The sequence below is a fragment of the Physeter macrocephalus genome, chromosome 19 (genome assembly GCF_002837175.3).
Source record: "Physeter macrocephalus isolate SW-GA chromosome 19, ASM283717v5, whole genome shotgun sequence".
NCBI classification, from domain to species: Eukaryota; Metazoa; Chordata; class Mammalia; order Artiodactyla; family Physeteridae; genus Physeter; species Physeter macrocephalus.
Window position 1 is genome coordinate 1425024 of NC_041232.1, and position 25000 is coordinate 1450023.

The window sequence follows — 25000 nt, forward strand, 5'->3', positions numbered from 1 at the left end:
AAACACCTGTTTTACTTTTTCTTCCACTAATTCTGACGTTGGTGTCAGTTCTTGGTCAGTTTCCATTGACTATTTTTCCCTTTAAGGGCTGTATTTTCCTGCTTCTTTGCATGCCTGGTAATTTTTGTTTGAGTGCCAGACACTTTGGACTTTACCTTGCTGGTTTCTGGATATTTTTATATTCCTAGAAATATTTCTGAGCATGTTCTGGGATGTAGCTACAGACAGTTTGATCTTTTTGAGTCTTCTGCTTAAGATTTGTTAGGCACTCTGGCTCTGTGCCCAGTCTAGGTCTAATTATTCTCAACTGCTGAGCCATGACCTTCCTAATGCTCACCCAGTGCTCCAGGAGTTAACGTTTCTCCAGGCTGGCTTCTGGGAGCAGCACTGTCCTGGCCTTAGGTTCTTTCCCCTCTCTCTCCTCTCTGTCCTCTGTCCCAGGAACTCTCAGCCCGGGAGCCTGCTGGACCTGCCTGGGCCCCCTCTGTGCTGTGTCCTGCAGAGTCTCTGGTCGCGGGGCTCACCTCGTCCCTTTCCTGTCTCTCAGAGATCGCTGGCCTTTGTTTTCGTTTATTCAGTTTCTTGAAACCATTATTTCGCATATTTTGTCAGGATTTTTGGTTATTTTGAGCAGGAGGCTAACTCTGGTCCCTGTTGCTCCATCCTGATCAGACCTGGGAGCCGGGCGTTGGTATATCTGAGGTGTCCCCTTGGCTGGAGACTTTAAATCAAGCACTGGGATCCCATCTTGATTCAGTTGAATGAAATGGTTTTGTTAATAAAGACTTCTAAAATTTGGTTCTAATCTTGTTAGCTGGTAGCCATGAATCAAGCATGTTCTGTAGTGTTTCAAACACTCGTGGGCTCGTGACATACAAGTGGGGCATGCCCTTGGGGCCGTCATGGCCAGGGACCAGGGCTGGCTGATGTAGTGCCACAGGTAAGCCAGCGGGAAGCCCGTGATTAGTCCTGGCCTCAGAACCTGGGGTTTGTGGCTGAGGGAGCCTGCTGACAGCTGGGGGCTCCAGGCAAGGGTGCAGTTTGGAGCACTGGTCTTGGGGCCTGGCTGACCTGGACCTGCCATTTGACCTCCGAGTTTCCATTTCCTCACCCTGAGAGGAGGCAGCAAACGTCCACGTGGGGGCTCTGACCAGGGCAGACCGAGGGCCACCCCACATGGTGTCTGGGGAAGAGAGGAGTGAGGGAGGGCCTGGGGAGTGAGCCGGGGGCCTCCCTGTGGTGCCTCCAGGGAGTGTGCTTGGGGTGGGCCCTGGGCCTGTGCTGGGCCTGCAACTAGGTGGGGGGCGGGGGGGGGCGCGTCCCAGCACTGCTGTGGTGGGTGGTGCAGAGCCTGCGGTCAGGAAGAGGTCGGGGTGCCCATCTGGGGGCAGCATAGCTGGGGGCAGAGGCAGTGGGAGACCCGGCTGCATAGCTCGTGGGCAGCTGCTGGCCTGGTCCTTCCCCAGCCTCCTCTGGGCCTCATGGGCTCCTGGGGTCCCCGACCCTGAATCAGTCCCTGGTTGTACTCACCTGCCTGCTTCTCTGGTCCTTCCAGCCGCTCAGCTGGGGAAGAAGGTGGCCGTGGTGGACTACGTGGAGCCTTCCCCCCGAGGTAGGCAGCCCCTGCCGGGAGCCGCGTGTCCTGGGGAAGGTGGGGGGGGTCACATACAGAGGGTGGCTGAGCCCTGGACTGCTGCCCAGTCTCCGGACGTCGTCCTACTTCTCGGGGAAGCTGCCATCACTGTAGGTTCCTCATCCTCATTTAAACCAAGTCTGAATGCAACCGCAGCCGGCGCGTCCACACGGCAGGTTCACCTGGGCCACGTTGGAGTTAAAGCAACTAAAAGGAATTGGAAACAGCTGTAGAGCAGGGCTGGCCTGGCTCACCTGAACCCTGTCTGTGTGCTCTTCCCACCTCCCCAGGCACCCGGTGGGGCCTTGGCGGCACCTGTGTGAACGTCGGCTGCATCCCCAAGAAGCTGATGCACCAGGCGGCACTGCTAGGGGGCATGATCCACGACGCCCCCCACTATGGCTGGAAGGTGGCCCAGCCCCCGCACAACTGGTGAGGGCGCGTGGGGGACAGCCGATCCCATCAGCCTCGCAGGAGCTGCAGGCGCGATTCTCACCTGGGGGCACCTCTGAGCCCCCAGCAGTGGGCAAAGTCTAGAGACGTTTTTGGTGATCTCCACAGTGGGGGCTGCACATCCCCTGGGTGGAGCCTGGGACGCTGCCACTTGCACCATGGTGCCCAGGACACCCCTGGAAGGATGCTCGGCCCAAAGGCTGCAGTGCTTCAGGCCTGGCGGGTGGCATGTGGTCCGCTCGGAGCCCCTCGGTCTGAAGCCCCAAACCTGGCCCGGGGGCGGCAGCCGTGGGGACAGACGTCACCTTTACCACCTTGAGAAACCCCTCTGCCTCTGGGCATTTCTGTTAAGGGCTGTTAGCCTCTAATAATCTGTGGCGGGACCCGAAGCTGACACTTGTGTGGTGGCTTTAAGCATCATGCTTTGTGTCAACAGGGGGAAAATGGCAGAAGCCATTCAGAACCACGTGAAGTCCCTGAACTGGGGGCACCGAGTCCAGCTGCAGGACAGGTACTGACGCCGCGCTAGGCTCTGGGCGGGTCCTGGGGCACGTGAGGACTCCCCAGGAGGAGGAGGCGTGAGACCCGGGTTAGAAAGCCCGGCCACCCTCGCCCCTCGCGGTGCCTGCTCTCCCCGCCTCACTGTCCCCTCCCTGCTGGGCACCCCCCTCACCAGCAGGAGGTCCGTGGGTGTTTTGGGGGGAGGGTAACTGGGTGTATGTGGGGGCCTCCCCTTCCTGGTGGAGGGTGTCCAGGTGACAGGACTGACCTCGGGGGAGGCCCGGCCACTCTGTCCTCACACACCGGGGCTGAGCTTGGGCCCTTAAGACACCCCTGCATGGCAGCTGTGGTCACCACGTCCCGGGGAACCCTGGGGAGACAGCAGCCGCGCCCCATGCTTCCCGGTGCGGGTCCGCACACTTCTTTTGCCCCTCGTGAGCCATGGGTGGCCCGAGCTCACATTGTAGCCATCTGCCTAGTGCTCCCTATTTAATCCTGAGGTGATGCCTCATTTGCAGAGGAAATGTTTGAACATCCTATTTTTATTTTGCAGAAAAGTGAAGTACTTTAACTTCAAGGCCAGCTTTGTCAACCCACACATGGTTTGTGGTGTCTCAAAAGGTGGGGAAGAGGTGAGCGCCTGCCTCCCGGGGCCCCAGGGGCAGCACGGGCCAGTCTGTGGGTCAGTCTGTGGCCCAGGCGGGTGGACCTCATCTCTGCTCGGTCTCAGTGCTGTCCTTGGAGATCAGCGATGCTGGGATTGATACGACGTTCCTCGGGGCCGAGGCCAGTCTAATTCTTTGTGAAGGAGGAAGTGACCACACCAGGCTGCCCACTGCTCGGGCAGCTGCAGCCCTGCAGGGGTTTGCGGGGATTCCAGGAGACCTTACCCCCCGTGCGATGCTGTGTAAACTGTGAAGTGCTTGGACTTAGAGGCTCTCCTGCCAGTCCCTGGGGCTGCTGCCACAGGGTCCACACTGCAGGGCAGAGGCTGTGATGGGGAAGCTGGAGGAGCCCTCGAGTGGGGACCGCAGGTGACCTGGGTGACTGTGGCTTTCTCGGTTTCTTCTCAGACTCTGCTTTCGGCCGACCACATTGTCATCGCCACCGGAGGGCGGCCGAGGTACCCCACGCACGTGAGTGTCCTCAGGAGCCCCCACCCCCCCACCCCGTTCATGGTCTGGTGACATGCACCTCCCACTCCCCCCTTTCCTCCAAGTGGCCCTGTGCTCACGGCTGTCATTTTCCACTGCCCGTGCTCCCGAGCGCCCTCTGCTGAGCCAGGTTCCCACATCCCCACTTGGCTGAGTCCCGAGAGTGGCTCTCGCATTCCTCGGCTGCTGGGCCGGCCCCCGCCTGCCCTCTTCCTGTCCCTACATCACTTCTCCTCTATCTCCCTTGTTGATGCCTCCTTTTTAGCCTCAGAATGTTGGAACGTTTGGGACTTAAGCCTTGTTCCTCCTCCCCCAAACCCAAATCTTGTTCTTTAGTTGACGTGAAACTCACATACCATAAAATGCACCCTTTCAAAGGGTACAGTCCAGTGAGTTCCAGTTTATTCAGAGTCATTCACCCGTCGGTCCCACTACTGAATCTCAGAACGTTTCGTCCGCCCAGAACGAAACCCTGGCCCCATCAGCCGTCGCTCCCGGCCCCAGCAGCCTGCTCTCTGTCTCTGTGGATTTGCCTGTTCTGGACGTTTCACATCAGTGGGATGAGATGCATGGCCTCTTTGACCAGCTTATGGCTGAGTGATGTTCCGCGGTGGGTGTGACATTCTGTTGTCCGCTTGCGTGGTGGACCTCTGGGTTGTTTCCACTTTGTTATGAGTGACGCTGCTGGGAGCCCATGTGGATGCGAGTTGTCCCTTCTCCCGGGCAGATACCTGGGGGTGGAGGTCCCAGGCCCCGGGGGCGGGGGGCAGCCTCACCGTTTACATCCCCACCTGCAGTGCGTGGGGTTCATCCTTTTTGGTTTCTTCTTGTGTCTTGTGATGTTTTGCCTAAAAGTGATCATTTCAAATAAAATGACATGTTCACTCTGGAAGCTAGGATCTCCCTCCACTTTGGGATTTCGTTTATTGCTGCTTGGCTGTTGGGTGATTTTTCTGGACCGATTTTGTAAACTCTTTATTCTGGGTCCCGTGAGGCTACTGAGGTCTCTGCTCAGTGGCCAGCTAGCAACTGGGCAGAGATGTGCTTAAACACCAGACCCAGGAAGTCTCCCCGTCTTTGCAAGGCGCCCCACCCTCAGCGCTCAGCCTGGTGGGGGATGCTCTGCCTTCGCCCCCACCACCTGCTTCTGCGGGGCCTGGAGGCCAGTGCTCAAGGCCGCCCCAGACCCAGACATAGGCCCAAACAGGTGGATGGGGAGGACCAAGGGCATGGTTCTGCATCCTCGCAGAGTCTTAAATCTGAACCTCCGTCCAGTTCTGTGCTTCCACTGGAAACAGGAGCTGGGAGGGCGCCAAGGCAAGTGCACACTCCAGTCCTCAGGACCGCGACACGGCCCCTGCCGCTGTCAGCCCAGCAAGAGCAGCCTCCAGAGAGGACCAGACAGCTGTGCCAGGTGGCCCTGGGCAGGATGTGTGGCTCCGCAGGAGGGGAGGGCGCTTGTTCCAGTAGCCACGTAGGCAGGGGCCAAGTGACCATTAGTGATCCCTCACCCACAGCTGGGCCCACGTTGGCTCCACTCAAAGCCCCTGATGGCCATGGTCAGTTCCTGGGGCCCAGGGATCAGCTCAGCTCCACCCTGCACGTGGCTGCCAGAGTGCCTGCGAGGGGACTGGCCTGGCCTCTCCCTGCTGTCCGCTTGCCTGAGGGGTGGGGGTGGGGGGGGTGAAGCGGGAGCCTCGGGTCCTGGGGAAGCTGCTCAGCGGCCACTCTGCTCTTGGCTGCCCGCCCCGGTGCCTGCCAACACTTGTGTTTTAGTCCCTTTGATATCCAGACCTTTCGATCTTCTTGAGCAAACTTAAGAAATTCCTGACTTTATTTTTTTTTGCCAATTGGAACCGTAAACTGTTTGAAATCCGTTTCCTCTCTCCCAGCACATCTGACTCTCAGGGGCCATAGAGAGGACGTGTCCTGTGTCCCCCACCTGCTAGGGTATGGGGTGACCTGGACAACTCCCGGGCACAGGCCCAACATTCTGTCCCTCAAGGGCCCCCGGTTGGTCGCATCCAGCCTCCAGCCTTCAGCCTGGCGCCCTGGGAGCCGGCCCGCCCACTTCACCCCTCGCTCCCCACAGCCCTGGGTCTGGATCTGGGGGGAGTCCTGGAGATCGAGAGGAAGGAGCCGCTGCCCCGGGCCCTCCAGGGAGCGGCCGTGTCTCCTGTCCCAGAGACCGCACCCGAGGAAGTGCAGCCACATGTGGGCAGGTGGTTCTGGCCCAATTGTGTCTGCAAACTGGGCGTCCTCTGAGGGAGCCCTGGGGCAGCCGGGGATGCGGGCCTCACATTGACCCTTTTCCCGGATAGATCGAAGGTGCTTTGGAATACGGGATTACGAGTGATGACATCTTCTGGCTGAAGGAGTCCCCTGGAAAAACGTAAGGCCTGGGGGTGCCCAAGGGGCCCCACTCCGCTGTGCACACGGCCAGGCAGGGAGCACATGCCGCTGCCCCTCTGTAGCGCATTCTTTCCCGCCTACCTGAGGGAAGGGCAAAAAACCCAGCCCTGTGCCCATTTGGGGCTGACACTCTCCCAGGACTGAGTCACAGTGCGTGGCCGTTATTGTCTGGGGCACAAGTTTTCACCAGGGTTCCCAGGAGCCGCAGGTCCCAGTGGGTCCTCAGGGCCATCTGGGTGGGCGGGTAGATGGGTGGGCCCTGGGGGAAAGCCCTGGTCCCCCTCCAGCTCCATTTTCATCTGTTTGTCACCTGGGCTTCCCTGAAATCAGCAAAGGCTCGGGCCGCCAGAAACCAGAGCCCAGCTGTGAAGCCAGGCCTGCAGCGTGACCGGCGCCCCCGTGGCCAAGGGCCGGGTCCACTCCTGGCATGGGGTCCAGGTCTGGGTGCTGCTGCCTGGGCACTGAGACCTCATGCTCGCAGGGACCATAGAGGCCACCAGAGGGCGACAGAGGCTCGGCCGTCACAGTGCTGGGCTGCGGGGGACCAGCTGCCGATGGCCCGAGGGCATGCCTGGGGTGGGCAGGCGTGTGCAAGTGTGCATGTGTCAGCATGGGTGAGGGCATGTATGTGTACACGTGAGCACGTGTGTGAACACGTGACCACGTGTGTGAGAGCTTCCGCGTGTGCTCGTGCCGCTCTGCTTGTCCTTGCTATCCCAGCCTCATGAGGTGTCCTTGTTCAGGGCTGGGTACGGCCCCTGGCATGGGGGTGGCTTGGTGTGACCTCCCACCACTCGCAGCTACCTCGTTGTGAAAGGCTGCAGTGAAAACCCCCACATCCGTCTTCTTGTTGTATGTTTCTTAGGTGTCGTGTGCGCGGTCAGGGCTGTGTCCACAGTAGAGAACTGCAGTCCCGGCTGGGTGCCTGTGCTGCACTCTCTGCCTGATGCTGCCTCGGCATTTCCATGGGGCCTGAAGGGAAGGGAGCCTCTCCTGCTCCCTGGGGGGGCGGTGGAGGGAGCGCAGCCACTTCCATCTGCAGTCAGGCTCCTGGCCCCGGCCACCGCCTCACCTCCCACAGGGCCCCCAGGCTGTGGTTGGTGCTTCGACTTGGCAATAGTTGTTAATTTTTTTGATGTCACATTTATCACGTTTTCTCTTTACGCCATAGTATCTGGGTTATTTGTTGTTTTGTCTCTGACTAGTAGGTTAAATGTGGCCTGGTTTCATTTGCATTTGCTATTATGTGGTCTTTTGTGTAATTATTGACCGTTTAAAATTGAGTGTGTGAGTCGTGAGTGTGTGTCTGTGAGTGTGAGTGTGTGGCTGTAAATGGGGGCTGCTCGCTCCTGGGCCTGCTCTCTGGCTTTTCTCTTTCTTATCTTCCGCAGGTTTGCTGTCAGGGCTGAGATCCCGTGTTGTTTACAATTGCAGATTTTCTCAGCTTGTCCTTTTAACTCATGTAACATACAAATGTTTTGTTCTTTTTTTTTAAGTGTAGCTTAGGCTCTTTTACACTCAATGGCTGCTAGATTTAGTGCGTGTTCAGGAGGGCCTTTCCCCGCCAAGATGGTTTTTGACAAAAGCCCTGGATTTCCTGTGGGTCCCAGGGCCTTGGGGTGTCTGCAGCGCATCTGCGGCAGAGACGGGGTCCCATGCGTCCACCACCAGCCCCTCCCATCAGCCTGGAAGCTCCTCCAAGCGGAGCCCAGTCCTGCTCTGGCCCTGATTCGGGGTCCCTACCGCTGCACAAGTGCCCAGCATGGTCTTCAGACCTGCGTTGTTTTCTTGCGCATTGATTTCTCTGGGTCACTGAGGCACTTTGCCAGCCTCTCCGAGGTGGACTGTGGAGACCGTGGTGCTGATGGCCTTCAACCTGCGGCCGCCTGGACACTGGCTCCCTGCTCGGTGCTTCTGGCCTGGCCGAGGCCGCCCATGTGGCCCTGTAATTTCTGCCCATCACCGAAGGCCAGCAGTTTCTGAATACTGGTCTTTTCTTAAATTAGTTCCTGTGTGTTTTATTTTCTCTTGTTTGCTATTTCCCCGTTACATTCTGAGAGCCAAGTCCACCTCCAGGAGGGGCCAGTGTCTGGCAGCTCTCACTGCCCGCTGCTCACCGGAGGCTGGTGCACGGAGAGGCCGCACAGGCCGGAAGGAGGCCCGGGCGCAGGGGCCCCGCGCAGCTGCCCCCAGTGACCACGTGCTGGGGCAGCGGCCTGCGCAGCCAGGAAGACAGCCCCAGATATTGGGGTCAGGAAAGTGTTTATTTTCTTCAGAAAAAAAAAACGTTTAGAAGACTTTTTTTAAAAAGCTCTTTCGTTTAGAAGGAATCTAGGTATGTTATTGTTTAAGGAAAAAAGTGTTTGCAATGTATCAGTCACCCGTTCGGTTCTGAGCATGATTTATGTGAGGAAATGGTTTTTTTAAAAATTAAGCTGGAGATATATCCCTGTACGATGCTTCTGTGAAACGCAGCTTTTGTGCGGAGCTGTGGATGCAAGTTGTAACAGTGTGATACGGGAGTCAGTGTTTACTCCTTACATTCCTGCCCGCAGTCAAAATAAGCCCGAGGGTCTACAGTAGCATTTCTGTATTTTATCAGCTTGGGCTGGGCCGGGGGGGCCTCTGCTCACACTCCGAGGGGCTGTTTCTGCCAGATTTATTTGCCTTATAAATATTCCCCGTGTTTATTTTAACTCGCCTTTAAAATGGAGCTGAAATGAATATGGACCCGAGGGCTGCCCCTGGCCCTGGAGGCCTCTCGAAGCCAGGCGGGACCTTCCCACTTGGCCCCGGCCAGGAGGCCAGCCGACGGCCGAGGGTGCCCAGCGTGCCTGGCCTCGGCCTGCAGCAGCCTGCAGCAGTGGAGCCTCCACTGGCCGGCTCCCAAGGGCCCATGGGCTCCGTGGCATCCTGTCTTCCTCCCCACAATGGGGTGCGGGCCGCAGCTGGACTGTCCTTCAGGGGCGTCTGCATGAGGCTGGGTGGCCAGCAGCTCAGGCCTGGAGAGCTGGCTCTCAGCCTCTGCGGTTGCCCCACCCGCCTTTGCCTCCGAGAGTCTTGGTGCTTTCTGGACATCCTGTGTCCAGCTGTTCCTGGGGGCCCCGAGCTCTGTGGCCCCAGCATTTCCTGCGCTGGCGGGACAGCTGCAGGGCCCCCACGCTGTGTGGGTGCACCCCCAGGGAGCGGATTGGGGCCTTCAGACTCAAGAGGCAGGTGGAGAGCTCTTTAAGCTGGGGCTCCAAGGCCTGAAGGAAGGCTTTGTTTCTGCTTCCTCCCCCTTCAGACTTTAAGGAGAGATCCAGCCCTGTGATCAGGCTAATCCCACGGCAGTTACACCTTGGAGTACAGTGTTTGCAGCACCGAAGGGCACACAGGGGGGCTCCCCGAATACACACACAGCTGAGCGGGGCTCTGGGTGCAGGTGGAGCCCCCGTGGGGTATCCTGCTGCAGTGTGAGGCCGTGTGTCCAGTCCTCAGAGGCCCCGCCTCCCCAGGTCCTCCCTTTGCCGGCAGGGCCTGCCCTGGGCACTGTGCCTTGGCACCAACCTCAGCCCCACCCAGGCTGGGGTCTCCTAGGTGGCCGGCAAAGCCCATCTGCAGCTTCAAACCTGCCAATAAAAACGCAGCGTCCCTTCAGGGCTGCCTGCACCCCACCCGCAGGCGCCAGCTCCATTTTTGCTGTTTTCTCACTCCAGTCCATTTGAAGGGAGTTCTCTGGTTGAGACCTTGAATCCTGCATTTTTCGAAGAATAATACTTATTTGATGAATTGGGGGCAGGGTGGAGTGAAAACCAACACTGTTGACCATCTTTCCTCTTGGAGACAAGATGAGGCCCAAGGTGACCATCAGGGCCAGTGGACGCCTGCCCGCTGTGAGGTTTCAGCCGCCCATGCTTGGTCAAGGACGCCCACTGAGGCCCGGCCTGGCTGGCGCCTGTCCCCCAGATGTGCCCTCTGTAGGCGGCTCGGAGCCAGTAGCCTGGGGCTGGGGGTACCATGACCTGGAGGTGGGAGTGGGGGGCCCACCCCGCCTCCCTACCCTGCTCCCTGCAGGGCTTGGGGAGGTGCCCGGGGGCTGCAGGAACAAAACACTTTTGCCAAAATCAGGAGACCATGTTGCTGCATTGCCTGCGGGCTTCAGGCTGCAGCCACCCCCACCCCCCAAGAGGGTCTGCTCTACGGAGACAGGAAGGCTCGGACGAGCAGGACAGCCCAGCAGGCGAACAGTGGGCTCCCCGGCACCTGCATGTCACGGTTGCCCAGGCCATGGCCACCCTGAGTGGGAGCACAGGGCACCGTGAGTTCCACACGGATGCTCTTCATTGGTCCTTGCGTTGGGGCAGGATGTTCAAAGCAGCTCAAGCCTGTTTGCATTTTAAATAACGCGTAGTTTCATATTTTAAAGAAAGGCTTGTCCCCTTGCCCATACGCGTCGAGACTGAAGGAGGGCAGGTTGTGTAACGTTGAGTGTACCCACGCGCAGACATGTGCATTGTGCCTATGTGTGTGTGCCTCACACGCCGAGCTCTCCCCACTCACCCTGCACAGGATGCCAGCACAGTCCTGTCCCAGCTCCTGAGAGGAAGCCTTGTGCCAGTTGCTTCCCGCAGGGCACCGGCAGCCGTATTCCCAGAGATGTGCTGCTGTTTGAAATGGAATTATATCATTAGTACCTGCTGGGATCAGAGCTGACATTTGCTTATCCATCCTTGCATCACCTCCTCTCGTTCAAAGGCTGAGGGGTGATCTGACAAGCCCACCCACAGGCTGCCCAGGCTGGGAGTCTCCACTCTGTTCAGTTCTGTTCATGTGTACACGTGTGCAAGTGTGTGTGTGTGTGTGTGTGTGTGTGTGTGTGTGTGTGTGTGCGTGCACGTGTATGCATGCAGGGTGTGTGCAGCTGAGGATCTGCTGGGTCCCAGCATCCTGTGTCCCTGTCCCCGGCTGCCCTTGCTCGGGGAGCTGACTCTCCCAGCCACAGGCCTGTGTGCAGTGGGGCTGGGTGGGCATGGGGTGGGCCGTCTGCCTGGGCCCCGTGGTCCCAGAGTGTTCTGCCCACAGACAGGGCTTCCAGGAGCCGCCCCACGTCTGGCGCCTCCCCTTCTGTTTCCAGCCTGGCTGCAGGAGGTCCAGAGGAACCCAAGGCAGAACTTTCCTTAGGAGAGAAGGAAAAGCCTCCTGCTTCTTCTGACTGGGCTTCGTCCATGTTTGTCCCACCTCCAGGCCCATCCCCAGGACGTGCTGTTTTGTCCCTGGCCACTCATTCCTTCACCACCAGGCAATTTCCCAAACCAGCAGCTCTGTTTGTCATTCACAGCTGGAGCTCTGGGAAGTGGGTTTTGTACATTGGGGCAGCCTGTTTGAACAGTTAGCCGCAGGGACTCTGCAATAGTGACATGTCAGCTGACAGGCGCCCTACATGAAGGCTGCAGGGCCCCGTCCCCCTCAGAGCCCCACCAGGGACAGCTGCGTGCATCATGGCGGCCACGTGTGAGACTCAATTTCTCTCTCTCTGTCCATCTCTCTTACAGGTTGGTGGTTGGGGCCAGCTGTATCCTTTGCTGCGTGCAGGTGACAGACAGATAGACAGCTGTGTTCACCGTCCTGAGAGTGGAAGCTTGGGCCCCAGGCCCGCCTACCCCCGTCACCGCACTCTCTCCCATGGGGCTTGCCCTCTGCCACATGGAACCAGGCACTTACAGGCACTTACAGGCCCACTCAGGGCGGATGACCTGTGCTCGAGGGACAATTTGAGGTTGACCTTTGAGGCTGGGGCTTCCTGGAGGCTCTTCTTGAGCCACTCGCTGGCTGGGCAGCTGGACACAGCCGTGAGGCAGACGGTCCTCCCTGGAGAGCAGCCCCACTCAGGCCGGTTCCTTAAGAGGGAGCAGTAACACCAGGGAGGGTGGAGGGCGTGTCTGCAGGAAGATGGAGACACTGAGGTCTGGGCACGTCTCCTGTCCTTCACCACACAGGCCCCTTGGTTAACCTCCAGGGAGTCTGGACAGAGGCCCGTGGAGGCAGAACCCGCCTGGCCTGTGGGTGCTGAAGGGAGCCTCCACCTTGCCCTGGACGTGTGTTTGAGAGATGGGGGTGGTGGGGAGGGTGTCTCTGCGGCCGGTGTTGGAGACTCTTCTGGGCTGCTGGGGACTGGTGGAGACGGGGGCTGCTGGCGGGGGCACTGGGGGTCTTGCTGCCTAGCTCCTGTTAGCGTTCCTTAGCCTGCTCTGGCAGACGTGGCCCTGGAGTGCGCTGGCTTCCTCACTGGGCTCGGCCTGGATGCCACTGTCATGATACGCAGTGTCCCTCTCCGGGCCTTCGACCAGGTAATGCCGGGCCGGTGTCCCTTCCACCTGTGGCCTGCCCGGGCAGGTGCAGGTGTGGGCTGGGAGCGAGGTCTCAGTCTTTAGAAACTGGCCCTTGAGTCGAATGAGGAGATTGTTGGCAAAATAAACACCTGCCAGTGTATTGCAGCAAGGGTCAGCACGTGGGGAGCATGGCAGGGACCAGAGGGACACCGTGGGCGTGCTGGCCAGCTCATGGGCCATGAGGTCAGGTCACCCAATAGTAAGCGGCCGGCATGTGTGAGCAGAAGTGCTGTCCTGGCTTCCTCGCTGAGCCCCCTGAGGTCCGAGGTGCTCCACCATCCAAGGGCAACATGGACAGGGAGCAGGCGGCAGCTGGTGAGGCCCTGGGTGACCGTCACGGGAGATGGTGGCCCGGCCACCATGGACTGGAAAGACGTGATGCTGAGCCAGGCCACTGCAGCCTCACCACCTCCCCGTCCACCACGCAGGGCAGCACCGGCCCTGGGGCGCAGACTCTCTCCCTGATGGTGGACGTGCCCACGTAATGAGCGCATGGAGTTTTTTTCCAACCAAAAACCCTCCGAGGAGATGTCACTATAAAATCCAGGTCTCGGTTGTCATTGTCAAGACACCAGGCTCCCGGTGCCCTGCAGAGATGGGCACTGTCCATTACACCGCTCTGGGGCAATGCACCCCTCGGTCAGTGCACACTGAGTGCACACGCCCGAGCACCTGCCACGGGGACACACGTCCAGGGAAGGCCTCGAGCCTCATGCTGGACGCAGGCGGAGTTGGAGCCTGAGAGGCAGAGGCCCGCAGGGACATGGAGAAGGGGGCCGATGAGGCTGAGCTGGAGAGCCTGGTTGGCTGGTGGTCATGGTAGCAGGAGAGGGAGAATCTGCATGTGGTTGGCACACGGAGACGGTGGGGTCACCAGGCTGGAGTCGGGGGAGCGGGGGGAGAGCAGGCTCCGTCCAGGTGAGGCCTTGTGGCCTGCCCACCTGTTCCTGGGGGACAGAGAAGGCTCCTCATGCTGGGGTGGCCCCTGAGTCAGGGGAGTTAAACAGTGACTTTATTTTCTCCTGATGGCTTGTTCGAGCCCCCACCGTGGCCCTGGGGGCACAGCTGCCTGGGCTGAGAGGGAGGAACCGCCTGCAGCGTCTCCTCATGCCGTGCCACCTCCCCTAGCAGTTCTTGGTGGGAAGCGGAGGTGCCCACCTCCACTCCCAGCTACCCCGCTGCTGACCCCACCTGGGGGGGGCCAGGCAGGCAGAGCCCGGGAGAAGGGGTGAGTCTCTGCCATTTCAGTGAAGACTCAGTTAACTAACATCTAAAGAGAGTCCAGAGGTCACATGCACCCTAACCGAGGGGCTTGGGTCCTCAGATTTGGAGGGGGTTGGGGCGCCAGAGGCTCTCCCAGCTCGGCCCTCAGCTCCGTGGAAAGCAGGGCACTCGGAGCGGGGCGGCCTGTGTGAGGCATCCTGGAAGAAGGCGTGGGGCCCTGACCTCTTCCTTTGGACAGGCTCCCCTGGGGCCCCGGGCCTTTTCAGGCTGTAGGCCCAGGTCCTCTCCACAGGCCTCAGCAGTGACACTCCCACTGCTGCCCGGTCCTCAAGGCGTGTCCTCTTGTGCTTTGCAGCAAATGGCTTCCTTGGTCACAGAGCACATGGCGGTTCACGGCACCCGAATCCTGAGGGGCTGCACCCCCTTGAGGGTGGAGAAGCTCTCAGACGGGCGGCTCCAGGTCACCTGGGTGGACCTCGCCTCCGACAAGAAGGACACAGGCACCTTTGACACCGTCCTGTGGGCCGTAGGTAAGGATGCTCAGGACCCCGTGCTCCTGCGCGCACTTGGGGGACAAGGCGTGCCGCCTTCCCCTCCATTGGGCATCTTGGCCCCCTTCTCGCCACTCCTGGCACTCGTCACCCTGCTGGCTCTGGGGTGGGGGCTGGATAAAGGCCATGGGGCGGCCCTGACCAGCCTCGCTCCTCCTCCGTCCGAGCACACTGTGCTCTCCTGGTCTTTCTTCCCCAGCGCTCCTCATTCTGGAAATGAAAACCAAGGAAGAGCTGTGGATGGTGGGTCGCAGGCAGCTGGGTTTTCGTCAGGGAGACTAGTTAGTCCTACGGGTGGTTTATCGAGGCCTCGCGTACATTTCCTACCAACTTTAAACCTTGGCGTAGATGTGCTTTTTTAGTAAATTAGACTTGTTTTCCACCGTAGCTTCAAGATAGCTGTTTATAACATACACACGATAATGGAGTTTTTACCTTTTTTAACTGTTTTAATGTGTGAGTAATATAAGATTTACTATTTTAACCATTTTTAAGTGCTCAGTTCAGTGACATTAAGTACATTCACACACCACCCTCCATCTCCAGAACTTTTCATCATCCCAAATGGAAAGTCTGTCCCCATCAGATAACCCCCCACCCCCTCCCAGCTCCTGGCCCCCACCCTCCTACTTTCTGTCTCTGTGACTCTGATAACCAGGTCCCTCAAGTGAGTGGGACCCTACAGTGTTTCCCCTTTTGTGTCTGACTTACTTCACTGGCATCGTGTCCTGGAGGTCGTCCATGTCGTAACCGGTGAAGGTGGGCAGTACTACATATGGCACACTAGGCTCATCCGGGCATTTGCCGGTGGACACTTGGTTTGCTTCTGTCTTCTGGGTGTCTTGGAAAATGCTGCTGTGGACAGTGGCACGCAGAAGCCAGCTGCTGTTAATACGTGAACGTAATGGAGATGCGAACGTAATGGAGACGTGTAGCTTCTAGCCAGCTTCTCGTTGCTTCTGACGCGTCCCCCTGGCCGCCTTCAGCTCTGTGGGTCATCTCGTGTTGGGAGTGGGTGTCCTCCCGGCCTTGCCAGAAATCACACTTTGCAGATTTGCAAAGGCAGTGTCTAGTGATAGGGCAGAGGCCCCGGGCCTTTCCCGGCAGGGGTGGGCTGGCCGCCACCCTGCCTCCAGTTCCCCAAGAGTATGGGTCCACCTATTTGTGAGGGTGAAGGCCAAGCAAGCGTGGCCACACAGAAACGGCTTGTTGGTGACCTTGTCGGGCACACTCCCTCCCAGGCTGGGCCCTCCCTGCACCCGGCTGCCCCCAACGGAGAAGGGGAGAGTGGATGTGGGGGGCCCCTGCCAGGGCCGGGACGGTCAGCCCAGAGAGGAATGGGCTTTGAGGGTGGAGCAGAGAGTGCAGGCGCCGCGAGGGGCTCCCCACAGAGGGGCTGCAGGTCCTGCTCCCGAGGGCGTGTGGGCTCACCTGCCGGACACCCACCTGCCTTGGTGCCTGCGGCCCGTGGGCTTGGGACCCTTTTTCCTGATCTGTCAACTTGCATTTTAAACGTAGGGACGGTCAGTGTCTTCGTCCTCCCGTGTTTCCAGCCCGTGGGTCTCTTCGTGCTGAGCCCGGTCACTCGTCCCCCGTCTGGGCCTGGGCTCTGAGTCCGTGTGGCCATCAGACTTGTCGTCCCGCTCCACAGCACTCGGCGAGTGTGCCGAGCCCTCAGAGGGCCTGTCCCCCAGCGTTTGTCCACCCCGGCTGCCCAGACCCCCGCGTCCCCTGAAGTGGGCCCAGGCAGCAGTGTACTTCTGAGAAGCTGAGATGCTCAGAGTAGTGGGAAATCAGAAAATGAAATAAACTCCGGAGGAGTCAGCGATTCACTTCTGAGGAACAAGGCAAAGATCTGAAATGCCCCGGAGTGAACTTACTGCCTCTTGACCAAGATCCGCTAAATTACCAGAGGAGATGTTCTCGACCAAATTGTAAAAGTAAATGTTACGTAGGTTTATTTTGATGAACGCTACTCAGACCCAGAAACTGAAACTGATGGTTATTAATTTAAAATCCGTTCTAACTGGCGAGGTGGCTGGTTCCCCCTCCCACTCGCGCCCCATCCTCCCGCTTGGTCCCCGACGCCTTTGTACTGAGGCGCGGGCCTGCACCCAGATGCCATCAGCTGAGCCCACGCTGCTGGCGGCAGCCAGAGGGCGAGGGGCCAGGCCCTCGGAAAGCCTCGGGGTCCTCCCAGCGTCCAGACGACCCTGGTGGGCGGCAGGCAAGGCCCCGGGAGCCCTCCCCAACTGGTTTTGTTTTCTGTATTTTCAAAAAGAGCATCCCCCAGACAGTCTGCCGGGCGTGATTGATGCTGGGGGTGGAAGCTTTTCACAGTCCTTGGCCTCTGACCTTGCTTTCCGTGGCGGCGCTGCGGTGGCGGGTTCCTGGCATGCCTCCTGGGTCTGCACGGGCAAGTGCTGGCGGGGCCACTGCTCCCGCCGGGTTTTGTAAACATTCAGGAACCATTTCCCAGTTTAACAACCGGGAATGTTCTCCGCCCATTTACCAGGTAAGCCTTGAACCAAGCGTTATTTCTACTTGCAACAAAGGGTGCTCCTGGAGGTCAAAATACAACGACCTGGGCGGCACGGCTGAGGAGGCAGAGAGCTCGCAGACCGTAGGTCTGCCCAGACGCCAGTGCTGCATCCACACCGGCTGGACTTGATGTGTTAAAAATGAAAAGGGAAAGATGCGCCTCGTGCCCTGTGGACGGTCCACGTGGACGGCCTTGGCCACAGCCGACGAGGCTCGCAGATGCAGGGATGGGACGTGGGCCCTGCAGTCTGCCAGCCTCTTCCTCGGTGCAGCCTTGATCTCCACGTGGTGGATTAAACACATTAGCGGCTAAAGCAGTTAATTGCTGTGCAGGGGGCCGGCTCATTGTTTGTCTGTGAATCACCCACCCACACCAGGTGTCTTAGATAACAGGCTGGGAACTCGCAGGAGGAGGATTTCCTGTCTGCAGATGTGCCGATTACGGTGCTGAGTGAAGACAGTCAGCCCGCCTGCCGCAGGCTCGTGTTCACCCGCACAGTTAACCACTTGTGGCCTGGAGCCTGGCTGTGGCGAGGGGGGTGGGGGGGCAGGAGCAGGACTGGCTGGCCCTGAGTGGACACCTCCGAGCAGGAACCCTCAGCTTCCGTGTAGCTTCCTCTTGTTTTAAAGAATGGCTGGAGCACCATGGCCTCGGAAAAACCAGGAGCTGAAACCGTCCCGAGCCCCTCAGCATCTCCAGCCTCCAGGGAAGGATGAAGGCTCTGGCACGTCCATCCCTGGGCCACAGGAGCCCTGCCCAAGTTGGAAGAGCCCACCCAGGTGGCCGCTGTTACAGGGTCCAGAGTGCCTGCCTCGAGACAAGGCAGGGGTAGTCAGCCCCTGAAGCCATCTCCTCTTCTTCAGGCTTTGTCTTAGCAAAAAGCCATTGCCGTTTACCTGCGTCACGTTTGAGCCTCAAACGTGGGGAAAGGGAGCTCGTGAGACCTGGCTCAGGACTGGAGGCCAGCTTCCCAACTGCACCCAACGACCACACTGAAGCCCTCGGGCCCGAGGGCACAGTGATGGGGGCCCGAGGTGCCCAGGATGACTGCAGCCGGGGCCCCTTCTCCGTCCAGGGCCGCCTCTTGGAGGTTGGGGGGGGAGCTGGTAGTCTGAGTGCAGATGCAGCCTGGCTGGGCCAGCCTCGGGCCAAGGCTACCAGGCCTGTTCCCTGGGACCACGTCTTGCTGTGGCTGCGGGAGACCCCTGTGTAGCTGTGTTCTCTTAGGTGGGGACCCCACCGTGGCCTGGCTGTGCCCCCTGGGAGGGTCGCCCAGGGTGGGTCCCTGCCTCCCGGCACTTTGCCCGGGCTGCCTGTGCACCCTTTCTGCGGTCTGTCTGACCACAGCCCGTGCTCACCTTTCACACTCCTGCCGGCACTTAAATCTTCCCTCGTTACACGATCCCCCTGCTCTTTGGGAAGTGTGCTCCAAGGAGGCGTGAAATTGGAGGGAACGCCCGTCTTCCTGTAACGGGAGGCAAGGGGCACGTGAGAGGACGTGTGTCTGGTTGTCTGCGTCCCCGTGTGCTGCAGAACAGGTAGCCATGACCAGCTGGTGGTTCTCCCAGTGCAACCAGAGGAGGCTGGACTGGCCCGGCCGCACCAAGTGCTCTCGGGCGCCACGCTGCCCTGGGTGTCCTGGGCAGTCGGCGCTGGGAGGGAGGGCCATCCCAGCTTCGAGGCACCGGGGCTCACACAGTCCCCCCAAGGGACTCCAGCCAGCAGGCGAGGGGCAGCTCCAAGGGCAGGGTGTGTGGACATCGCCTCCAAGGAGGCCCGGGTGTCTGCTCGTACGTGGAGTTCTAGTGCTCTCGTCATTTGTAGTAAGCACGGCAGCGAGTCACGCGGGTTTTAAGGAAGAAACTCTTACAAGGCAAGAGAATCACGAGGATGTGTATAAATGAATGAAAAGGGCAGGATCGGACATTCTCAAGAGGAGACACAGCTAATTTAACGTGTGGCCAAAAAAACACCGAATTTTACTAGTAGTCAAAGAAGCGCAAATTCAGTCCTCACAGTCCCCCCTCCACCGCCCTGCAAATGAGCAGAGCCCACTGCCACTGAGGAGGGGGCAGCCTTGCTTGCGCCCCGAAGCCCCCCTAAGGATGCCATCCTCATCCTGGGGGCCCACCAACCCATGCAGGGCGAGGAGCAGGCAGCCCACGTGCCGGACAAGGCAGTGTGTGACCGTGACCTGCAGGGTGACCGGGACGGGCCTCCACCAATCATGGGAGGAGCACTACCTACACACAAGGTGCGAGGGAGGCGGTCGGAGGACGACGTGACCGTTGCCATGTAAGCCCAGCCTGGGCCTGAGCTGGCGCCCGAGTGACCAGCCACTGGGTACCCCCCCGGACCCCACACCCATTCTCCACCTTCCTCTGGGGCTCTGGGCCTGAGCTGAAAGGGAAGGCATGACCCCCTGCTCTGAGCATGAGGGGGCAGCGCGGCAGAGGGTGTGGGCCTGTCCCTGCTTGTGTGACCCCTGTCGAGGGCTTGCCCACCCCAGGCCTCACCCGCCAGGCCCAGCTTCCAAGCCCTGAAGTGCCCGCGGCTGCCCCTGGGGCTTTGCCTGCTCCAGCCCTTCCCTTCCTTCACTGTTCATTCTGGAAGCGTCAGTGGAGTGCCTGCTGCATGCGGCCTGTTCTTCACTGTACTGCCCCCCAGCCCCCATCAACCATCCATTCTTTTTACCAGTGGCCTGGCTCACACATCCCACATACTTTCCAAGTTCACGTACGCAGAACGTCCTAAAAAATCCTGGCTTCAAAATAGACTGCAGAGGCCACCTAACTCCAGCATATGTTACTGTCTCCTGTTACTACTTTCAAATTTATCTTTATTTCCTTCGGGATCTGGGATATGGTTTGCTGGCATCTGCAAGGTGTGTAGTTACCATGGTTACCACAGGCGCAGGAGGAAGCACTCTTGACCTCCTGTGACCAGCCAGGCAGGGGTGCAGGGGAGAACCCGGGACAGCGTGGCCGGCGTCAGAGCAGCTGGTCCAAGTGCTGCCGGCTTTGCCCTCAGACTCTCCAGCTCCAGCCCAGAGTGTCACCGGGAGGCGCAGGGCCCTGGGGCCTGGGGAGGAACCTGAGGACTGAGCTATGAGCCCCTGCATAAGGGACTGTCACCCACTAAGCCCATGCCCTCCAGTCCTGCCTGTGGGGCCAGCTCCTTCCTCTCTGGGATCACAGTCCAGTCCCCTCCCAGGTGCCCACTGGGTCCCTAGGCGCCTTGGCAGGATGCTGGGCAGGTGGCAGGTCCCACTCTGCACTCATGGGTCTCCATCAGGACCATAGGGCCAGTACTGGTGCTGTCAGAAGGTGGGGCCCTCCTGGCCTTGCACTGCCTGTGTCCAATCTGATGGCGAAGGGCGCTAGCCCTCAGCCCCCAATTCCTGGGGCCGAGCTGAATGCAGAGGCCGGAGCCATCGGCTCAAGAAGCAGGCTTAGCTGAGCCTGTGTTTTGACTTCCCGCCAGGAGAGCAGCTGGAGACTTAAGGCTCCCGTCCCTGGGCTCCACCAGCCGCCGCCTGACCTCTGGGGCCTGAGCCGTGGAAGCTGTGGGAACTGTGTCTTTGAAGCCATGCGTCCTGCCGTCGGGATCCCCCAGCCACGGTGATGGGGGCCACCCGCTGCCCCCCTGGGGTCGGGCAGGAAGAGCGGCCCTTGCCGCCCTGGCTCGACGAGGCCGCATCATCTGAACCGGGAGAGAAAGGGTGGTGAGGCAGCTCAGCTGTGACGGGGCCCAGGCTGTGAGCACACGGAGCCGGCAGTGCCTGGCACTGCCCCTCCTGGCCTCTCCCCCAAGAGTAGGGTTCGTGCGCTGACTGCCTGCAAGCATGGGTGGGTGTGTAGTGCAGGCCCTGGAGGTCTCGGAGCTGGGGCTGCCCGGGGAGTGGGGGGGGCGAGGTCGTGCACACTGTCTGCCTCCTTTGGGTCAGCTCGCGCGCCACGGGTGCCGGGGGAACGGCCGCTGCCAGATGTGGGGACACGAGGCCACAGCCTGGTGGCAGAGAGAGGTAAACCCACGTGGAGCGCCGTCCTGCCTCGCACAAGCTGCAGGAGGGGTGTCTTGGTGGGGGCGGAGGCCAGCCCGGGGGGCCACGTGAGGACCCTGAGACACCCCTGCCGGGAAATGCACACAGGGGATGGGACCCCAGTGTCTGTGAGGCCTGGGTCCTGTTTCCGACTTCCCCTTGGGCTGATGCCTTCAGAGGCTGCAAGGTCCTGTCGGGCTGAGCCTGCGGCCGTGCTGATCCTTCCCGTCCATCACTCTACCATGTGGCCTGGGGTACCTGGCCCCTTGGAGTCCGGCCCCTTCAGCGGCGGCAGGGGGCGCTTAGGGATCACAGTCTGGGGCTGGGGGCACATCACCCTTCGTTGCTGCTGCTTCTACACCCTTTCTGTGGTCAGAGCCAGAAGCCTTGTATTTTTTAAAAAATCATGAATTTCCAATTCAAAGTTGATGTTACCAAGTTTGAATCATCCTCTTTGAGTGACATGTAGGACCTGTTAGTATCTTCACTTGTGGGGACGTGACCCTCGGAGGTACAGTTCCAACGTGGGTTCTCAGGGTCTCCCGAGTTGTCTTTCCACGTGTTCTGTTACAATAGGCCCCTTTGTTTTAGGTTGTTTACGGGTTATAGGGATTTTTTTTCCACGTTTAATTTTACTTTTTGAATATGTATACGTATAAACTGTGTATATGATATAAAGAAACAAAATTGTATCAGAGGATGTGTTTAGGAGGGTCTGTATCATAGAATGCGTTTAGGAGGGTCTTGTTGCTGACTCTCCATCCACCCCATTTCCTCCCCATTCCTGCTCCATCCTTTCATTGAGTCTCTATGCAGGTGTTTGTGTGTGCACGTGTATACACGTATGTGTGTACGTACATACATGTGTGAGCGTGTGTTTGAGGCCCTTGGCGCTGTTGGTGCTTGATGTCTTACCAATTCTAAGTGGACATTCCGAGAAGGGTTTTAAATAAAACAAGGAATCTCGGTCAGAACCACTAATGAAAACCTCCCAGCCTTGCTCTTTGTGTCCTTCAGGCCGAGTTCCAGAAACCAGAGGTCTGAATTTGGAGAAGGCTGGTGTGCGTACCAACCCCAACACTCAGAAGATCCTGGTTGACGCCCAGGAAGCCACCTCCGTCCCCCACATCTATGCCATCGGAGACGTGGCGGAGGTACGGCCTGCACTGCTGCCTCCCCCCACCCCATCCCCCGACCCTGTACCCCCGCCTTGTGGCTCACACGGGCTCTGTGCTGAGCCCCAGGAGGACTTGGCATCACCCCCACCTCCATGCTCCTCCTCTCTGTGGACGGGCGGGCAGACAAGGGGGCACCATCCGCAGATCCTGCCGTGAAGCTCCTCACGGGTCAGCTCTGAGGGATGGTGTCTGTTTGCATACCACGGAGCGGCCTCGACCTCCTGGCCTCGGTTTACCTCTGACCTTGGGCAGTCAGCACCCCCATGAGCCCGACTTGGGAGGCATCGGTCAGTGGCCCCCCTTACGGGCCCAGCAACACCGGGGGCTGCTCAGCTATGGGCCCCAGTGCCTCAGGATCAGTCGGCCTATCCTGCACGCGTGCATCGCGTCCCGAGGAGGGCAGCCAGGGCAGGGTCCCAATCATAGGCTGGGCCCCCAGACCTAGCAGGCCTCTCCATGGTGCCGCCACAAAGCGCCAGGAACTGGGTGGTCAGAACAGCAGAATTTGTTCCCTCCTGCTCTGGAGGCCCAAAATCTGAGGTCAAGGCGTCAGGGCTGCGCTTCCTCCTCTGGGGAGGACCCTCCTCGCCAGGTCCAGCTTCTGAGGCCCCGGGTGTCTTCACAAGCATCTCCTCTGGGGCCTGCCTGCCCCTGGGTTTAGGGCCGCCTGAATCCAGGCTGACCTCACGTCAATCTTCACTTTAATTACCCCTGCAAAGACCCCAACTTCCCAGGAGGGCACGGTCTGAGGTTCTGGGGGGACATGAGTTTGGGGGTGCTGTGAAACCCACAGTGGTGTTAGTTTACGTTCTTTCTTCACACACTGAGCACCAGGCACTTTTCTGGGTTCTGGGGTCACTGCAGGAACAGACAGAGGTCCCAGCCCTCGTGGAGGTGATGTTCTATCACAGTCACAGATGACGAGCAAATGAGCTATTTCAGGTGTCAGGAGATGCTCAGTGTGGGGGTCAGAAAGATGGCAGTCGTCATCGATGCTGTGGGACCGCCCCTCCCTCAGCCTCCCCAGCCTCTGCTGCAGCTTACGATAGGTGGGGGGCTTCCAGAGAGCCTGGCACACACGTGGAGACGGGCGGGGCGGGGAGGCCATGCACGGCTGGGCCTCCCTTTCTTCCCGAAGGGCCAGCCTGCTCATCTGGAGACAGTCTGTCCTGCACTACAGCCTGGCCCCGGTGTCCCCATTGTACCAGAGGGGCCGCCTCTGCCATGGCCAGTGCTCAGATGGGAGCCAGTTGGCTGCCGCTTGAGCCTCGAGCCCCCCCATGAACCCAGGCTCGTGAGATGCTGCGTGGGAAACAGACCCCTGTGTCGTGACCATGGGGACAGCCCGCTGGGTGCGTCAGAGCTCCAGCCGCTCCCCGCACTGGGTCATCTGGCCACCTAGTCGACCCATTGGTGTGGACCAGACTTCACGCTTGCTCGCTGCCCTGGGGACCTGGCCACTTAGCTGGGCAGTGCTGTGTCTTAAAACACTCAGCCTGCTCCCTCAGAAAGGTCACTCTGAGCAGCAAGAAGCGTTAACCCCCAGGGGTCTGGCGAGGGGAGGCCGTGGTTCAGGGAGACCTCGTGTGCCGTGTGGGCTGTGTCCCCCTTAGTCAGGTCGGTGGAATGCACGGGCTGCCTACGCACTTTATCACTGCCGATCTCCATTCATTTCTGGAATGTCAAACAACATCTGCATTTCCTGCTGCTGCAGGGGTGATTGGCAGCCAGCCCCAGGCCGATGCGTGTGGGGACACGGGGGCTGTGCCACCCCCCGCTCCCCGGCAGGACACACCCTGGGGCAGAGGCCTCCATGGAACGGTGTCCGATCTGGGCTCGGTAATGGGCTTGACGTGCCGGACAAGCTGCATGTGGGAGCCCACTGCTGCTCCCAGGGCCCGTCTTAGCCAGAATCTGTCAGTGCGAACGGGTAGATGGTGGCTGGGTCCCTTTTGAGCTTTGTTGTGGGGGCAGCTCTGCAAAGGCACTGACATGAAGAAGGGGTTCTGAGAGAAGTCACAAGTGGGTACGGGCGGTGTGGCCGGTGTGGCCGGGCTCGTTAGTGGCTCACCCCCTTTTCCAGGGAAGGGGCCGTGACCACAGGTGTCTCCCCCGAGCAGGACAGAGGGGAGCGTGTGGGAACAAGCAGAGGCAAAATGCGTCTGGGGGAGACGCCCCACTGGGAAGGCGGTACCCCCACTGAGGGTCAAGCTGAAGTAACTCCGTGCTCCCACCTTCCAGGGGCGGCCAGAGCTGACGCCCACGGCTATCATGGCCGGGAGGCTTTTAGCCCAGCGGCTCTGCAGTCGGTCCTCAGACCTGATGGACTATGACAACGTGAGTGCCCCTCCTCTTCAGACGCCACTTCCAGCCTGCGGGAGCTGCAGCTCGTTCTGGGGGTGCACGTGTGTCTGTGTGTGTGAGCATGTGCATGTGTGCGTGTGCCTGTGTGCCTGTGTGTGAGGTGCAGCCCGGGAACAAGAGAGGGGGTCGCCCCTCCAGGGACTAGCCTGGACGGGCGTACCCCAGTGAGGTCTTCACTCTGGTGCCTTATCCCGGTCCACCCTCCAGGTTCCCACGACGGTCTTCACACCGCTGGAGTATGGCTGTGTGGGGCTGTCAGAGGAGGAGGCCGTGGCTCGCCATGGAGAGGAGCGTGTGGAGGTGAGTCAGGGCCCTGGGGAGGGGGCTGCCAGGACACAGGCCTGTGTGGCCCTCCACCCCGTCATGGCCGCCCCCCACAGAGGCCCGCGGCAAGCGGGAGTGTTGGCGTCCTGCTTCCCGGGGCCTGCAGCTTGGCAGGGCGGGGCGTGGGGCCCAGAACGATGGCTGTGATGGGCTGGCGGTGCTGGCAGGCAGCCCCGGGAATGAGGGGACCTTTGGGCTGCGGCCCACCTCAGCGGGGTGCACGTCTGCCTTGACCTGAAAGGCTCCTCCTG

At 59.8% G+C, this 25000-nt stretch overlaps 1 protein-coding gene across 1 annotated transcript; it reads left to right on the forward strand.

Annotated features, from left to right (window-relative positions):
• Positions 1 to 1559: 1559 nt before the first annotated feature.
• TXNRD2 (thioredoxin reductase 2) lies at positions 1560 to 24896 on the forward strand. Its single transcript, XM_028480640.2, has 12 exons — positions 1560 to 1612; positions 1924 to 2065; positions 2523 to 2597; positions 3141 to 3219; positions 3661 to 3723; positions 6063 to 6133; positions 11688 to 11707; positions 12391 to 12482; positions 14104 to 14278; positions 21901 to 22037; positions 24303 to 24398; positions 24633 to 24896. The coding sequence occupies exons 2-12, from the start codon at positions 1983 to 1985 to the stop codon at positions 24894 to 24896; spliced, it is 1155 nt and encodes a 384-aa protein (XP_028336441.2). The 5' UTR covers positions 1560 to 1612; positions 1924 to 1982.
• The last annotated feature ends 104 nt before the right edge of the window (positions 24897 to 25000 follow it).

Bases quoted from the DNA above. Each gene is read 5' to 3' on its own strand.
- TXNRD2 (XM_028480640.2), top strand. From the start codon at position 1,983: ATGCACCAGGCGGCACTGCTAGGGGGCATGATCCACGACGCCCCCCAC. The intron at 2,598-3,140 runs GTACTGACGCCG...TTTATTTTGCAG, and splicing joins CGAGTCCAGCTGCAGGACAG to AAAAGTGAAGTACTTTAACT. The intron at 22,038-24,302 runs GTACGGCCTGCA...CCCACCTTCCAG, and splicing joins CCATCGGAGACGTGGCGGAG to GGGCGGCCAGAGCTGACGCC.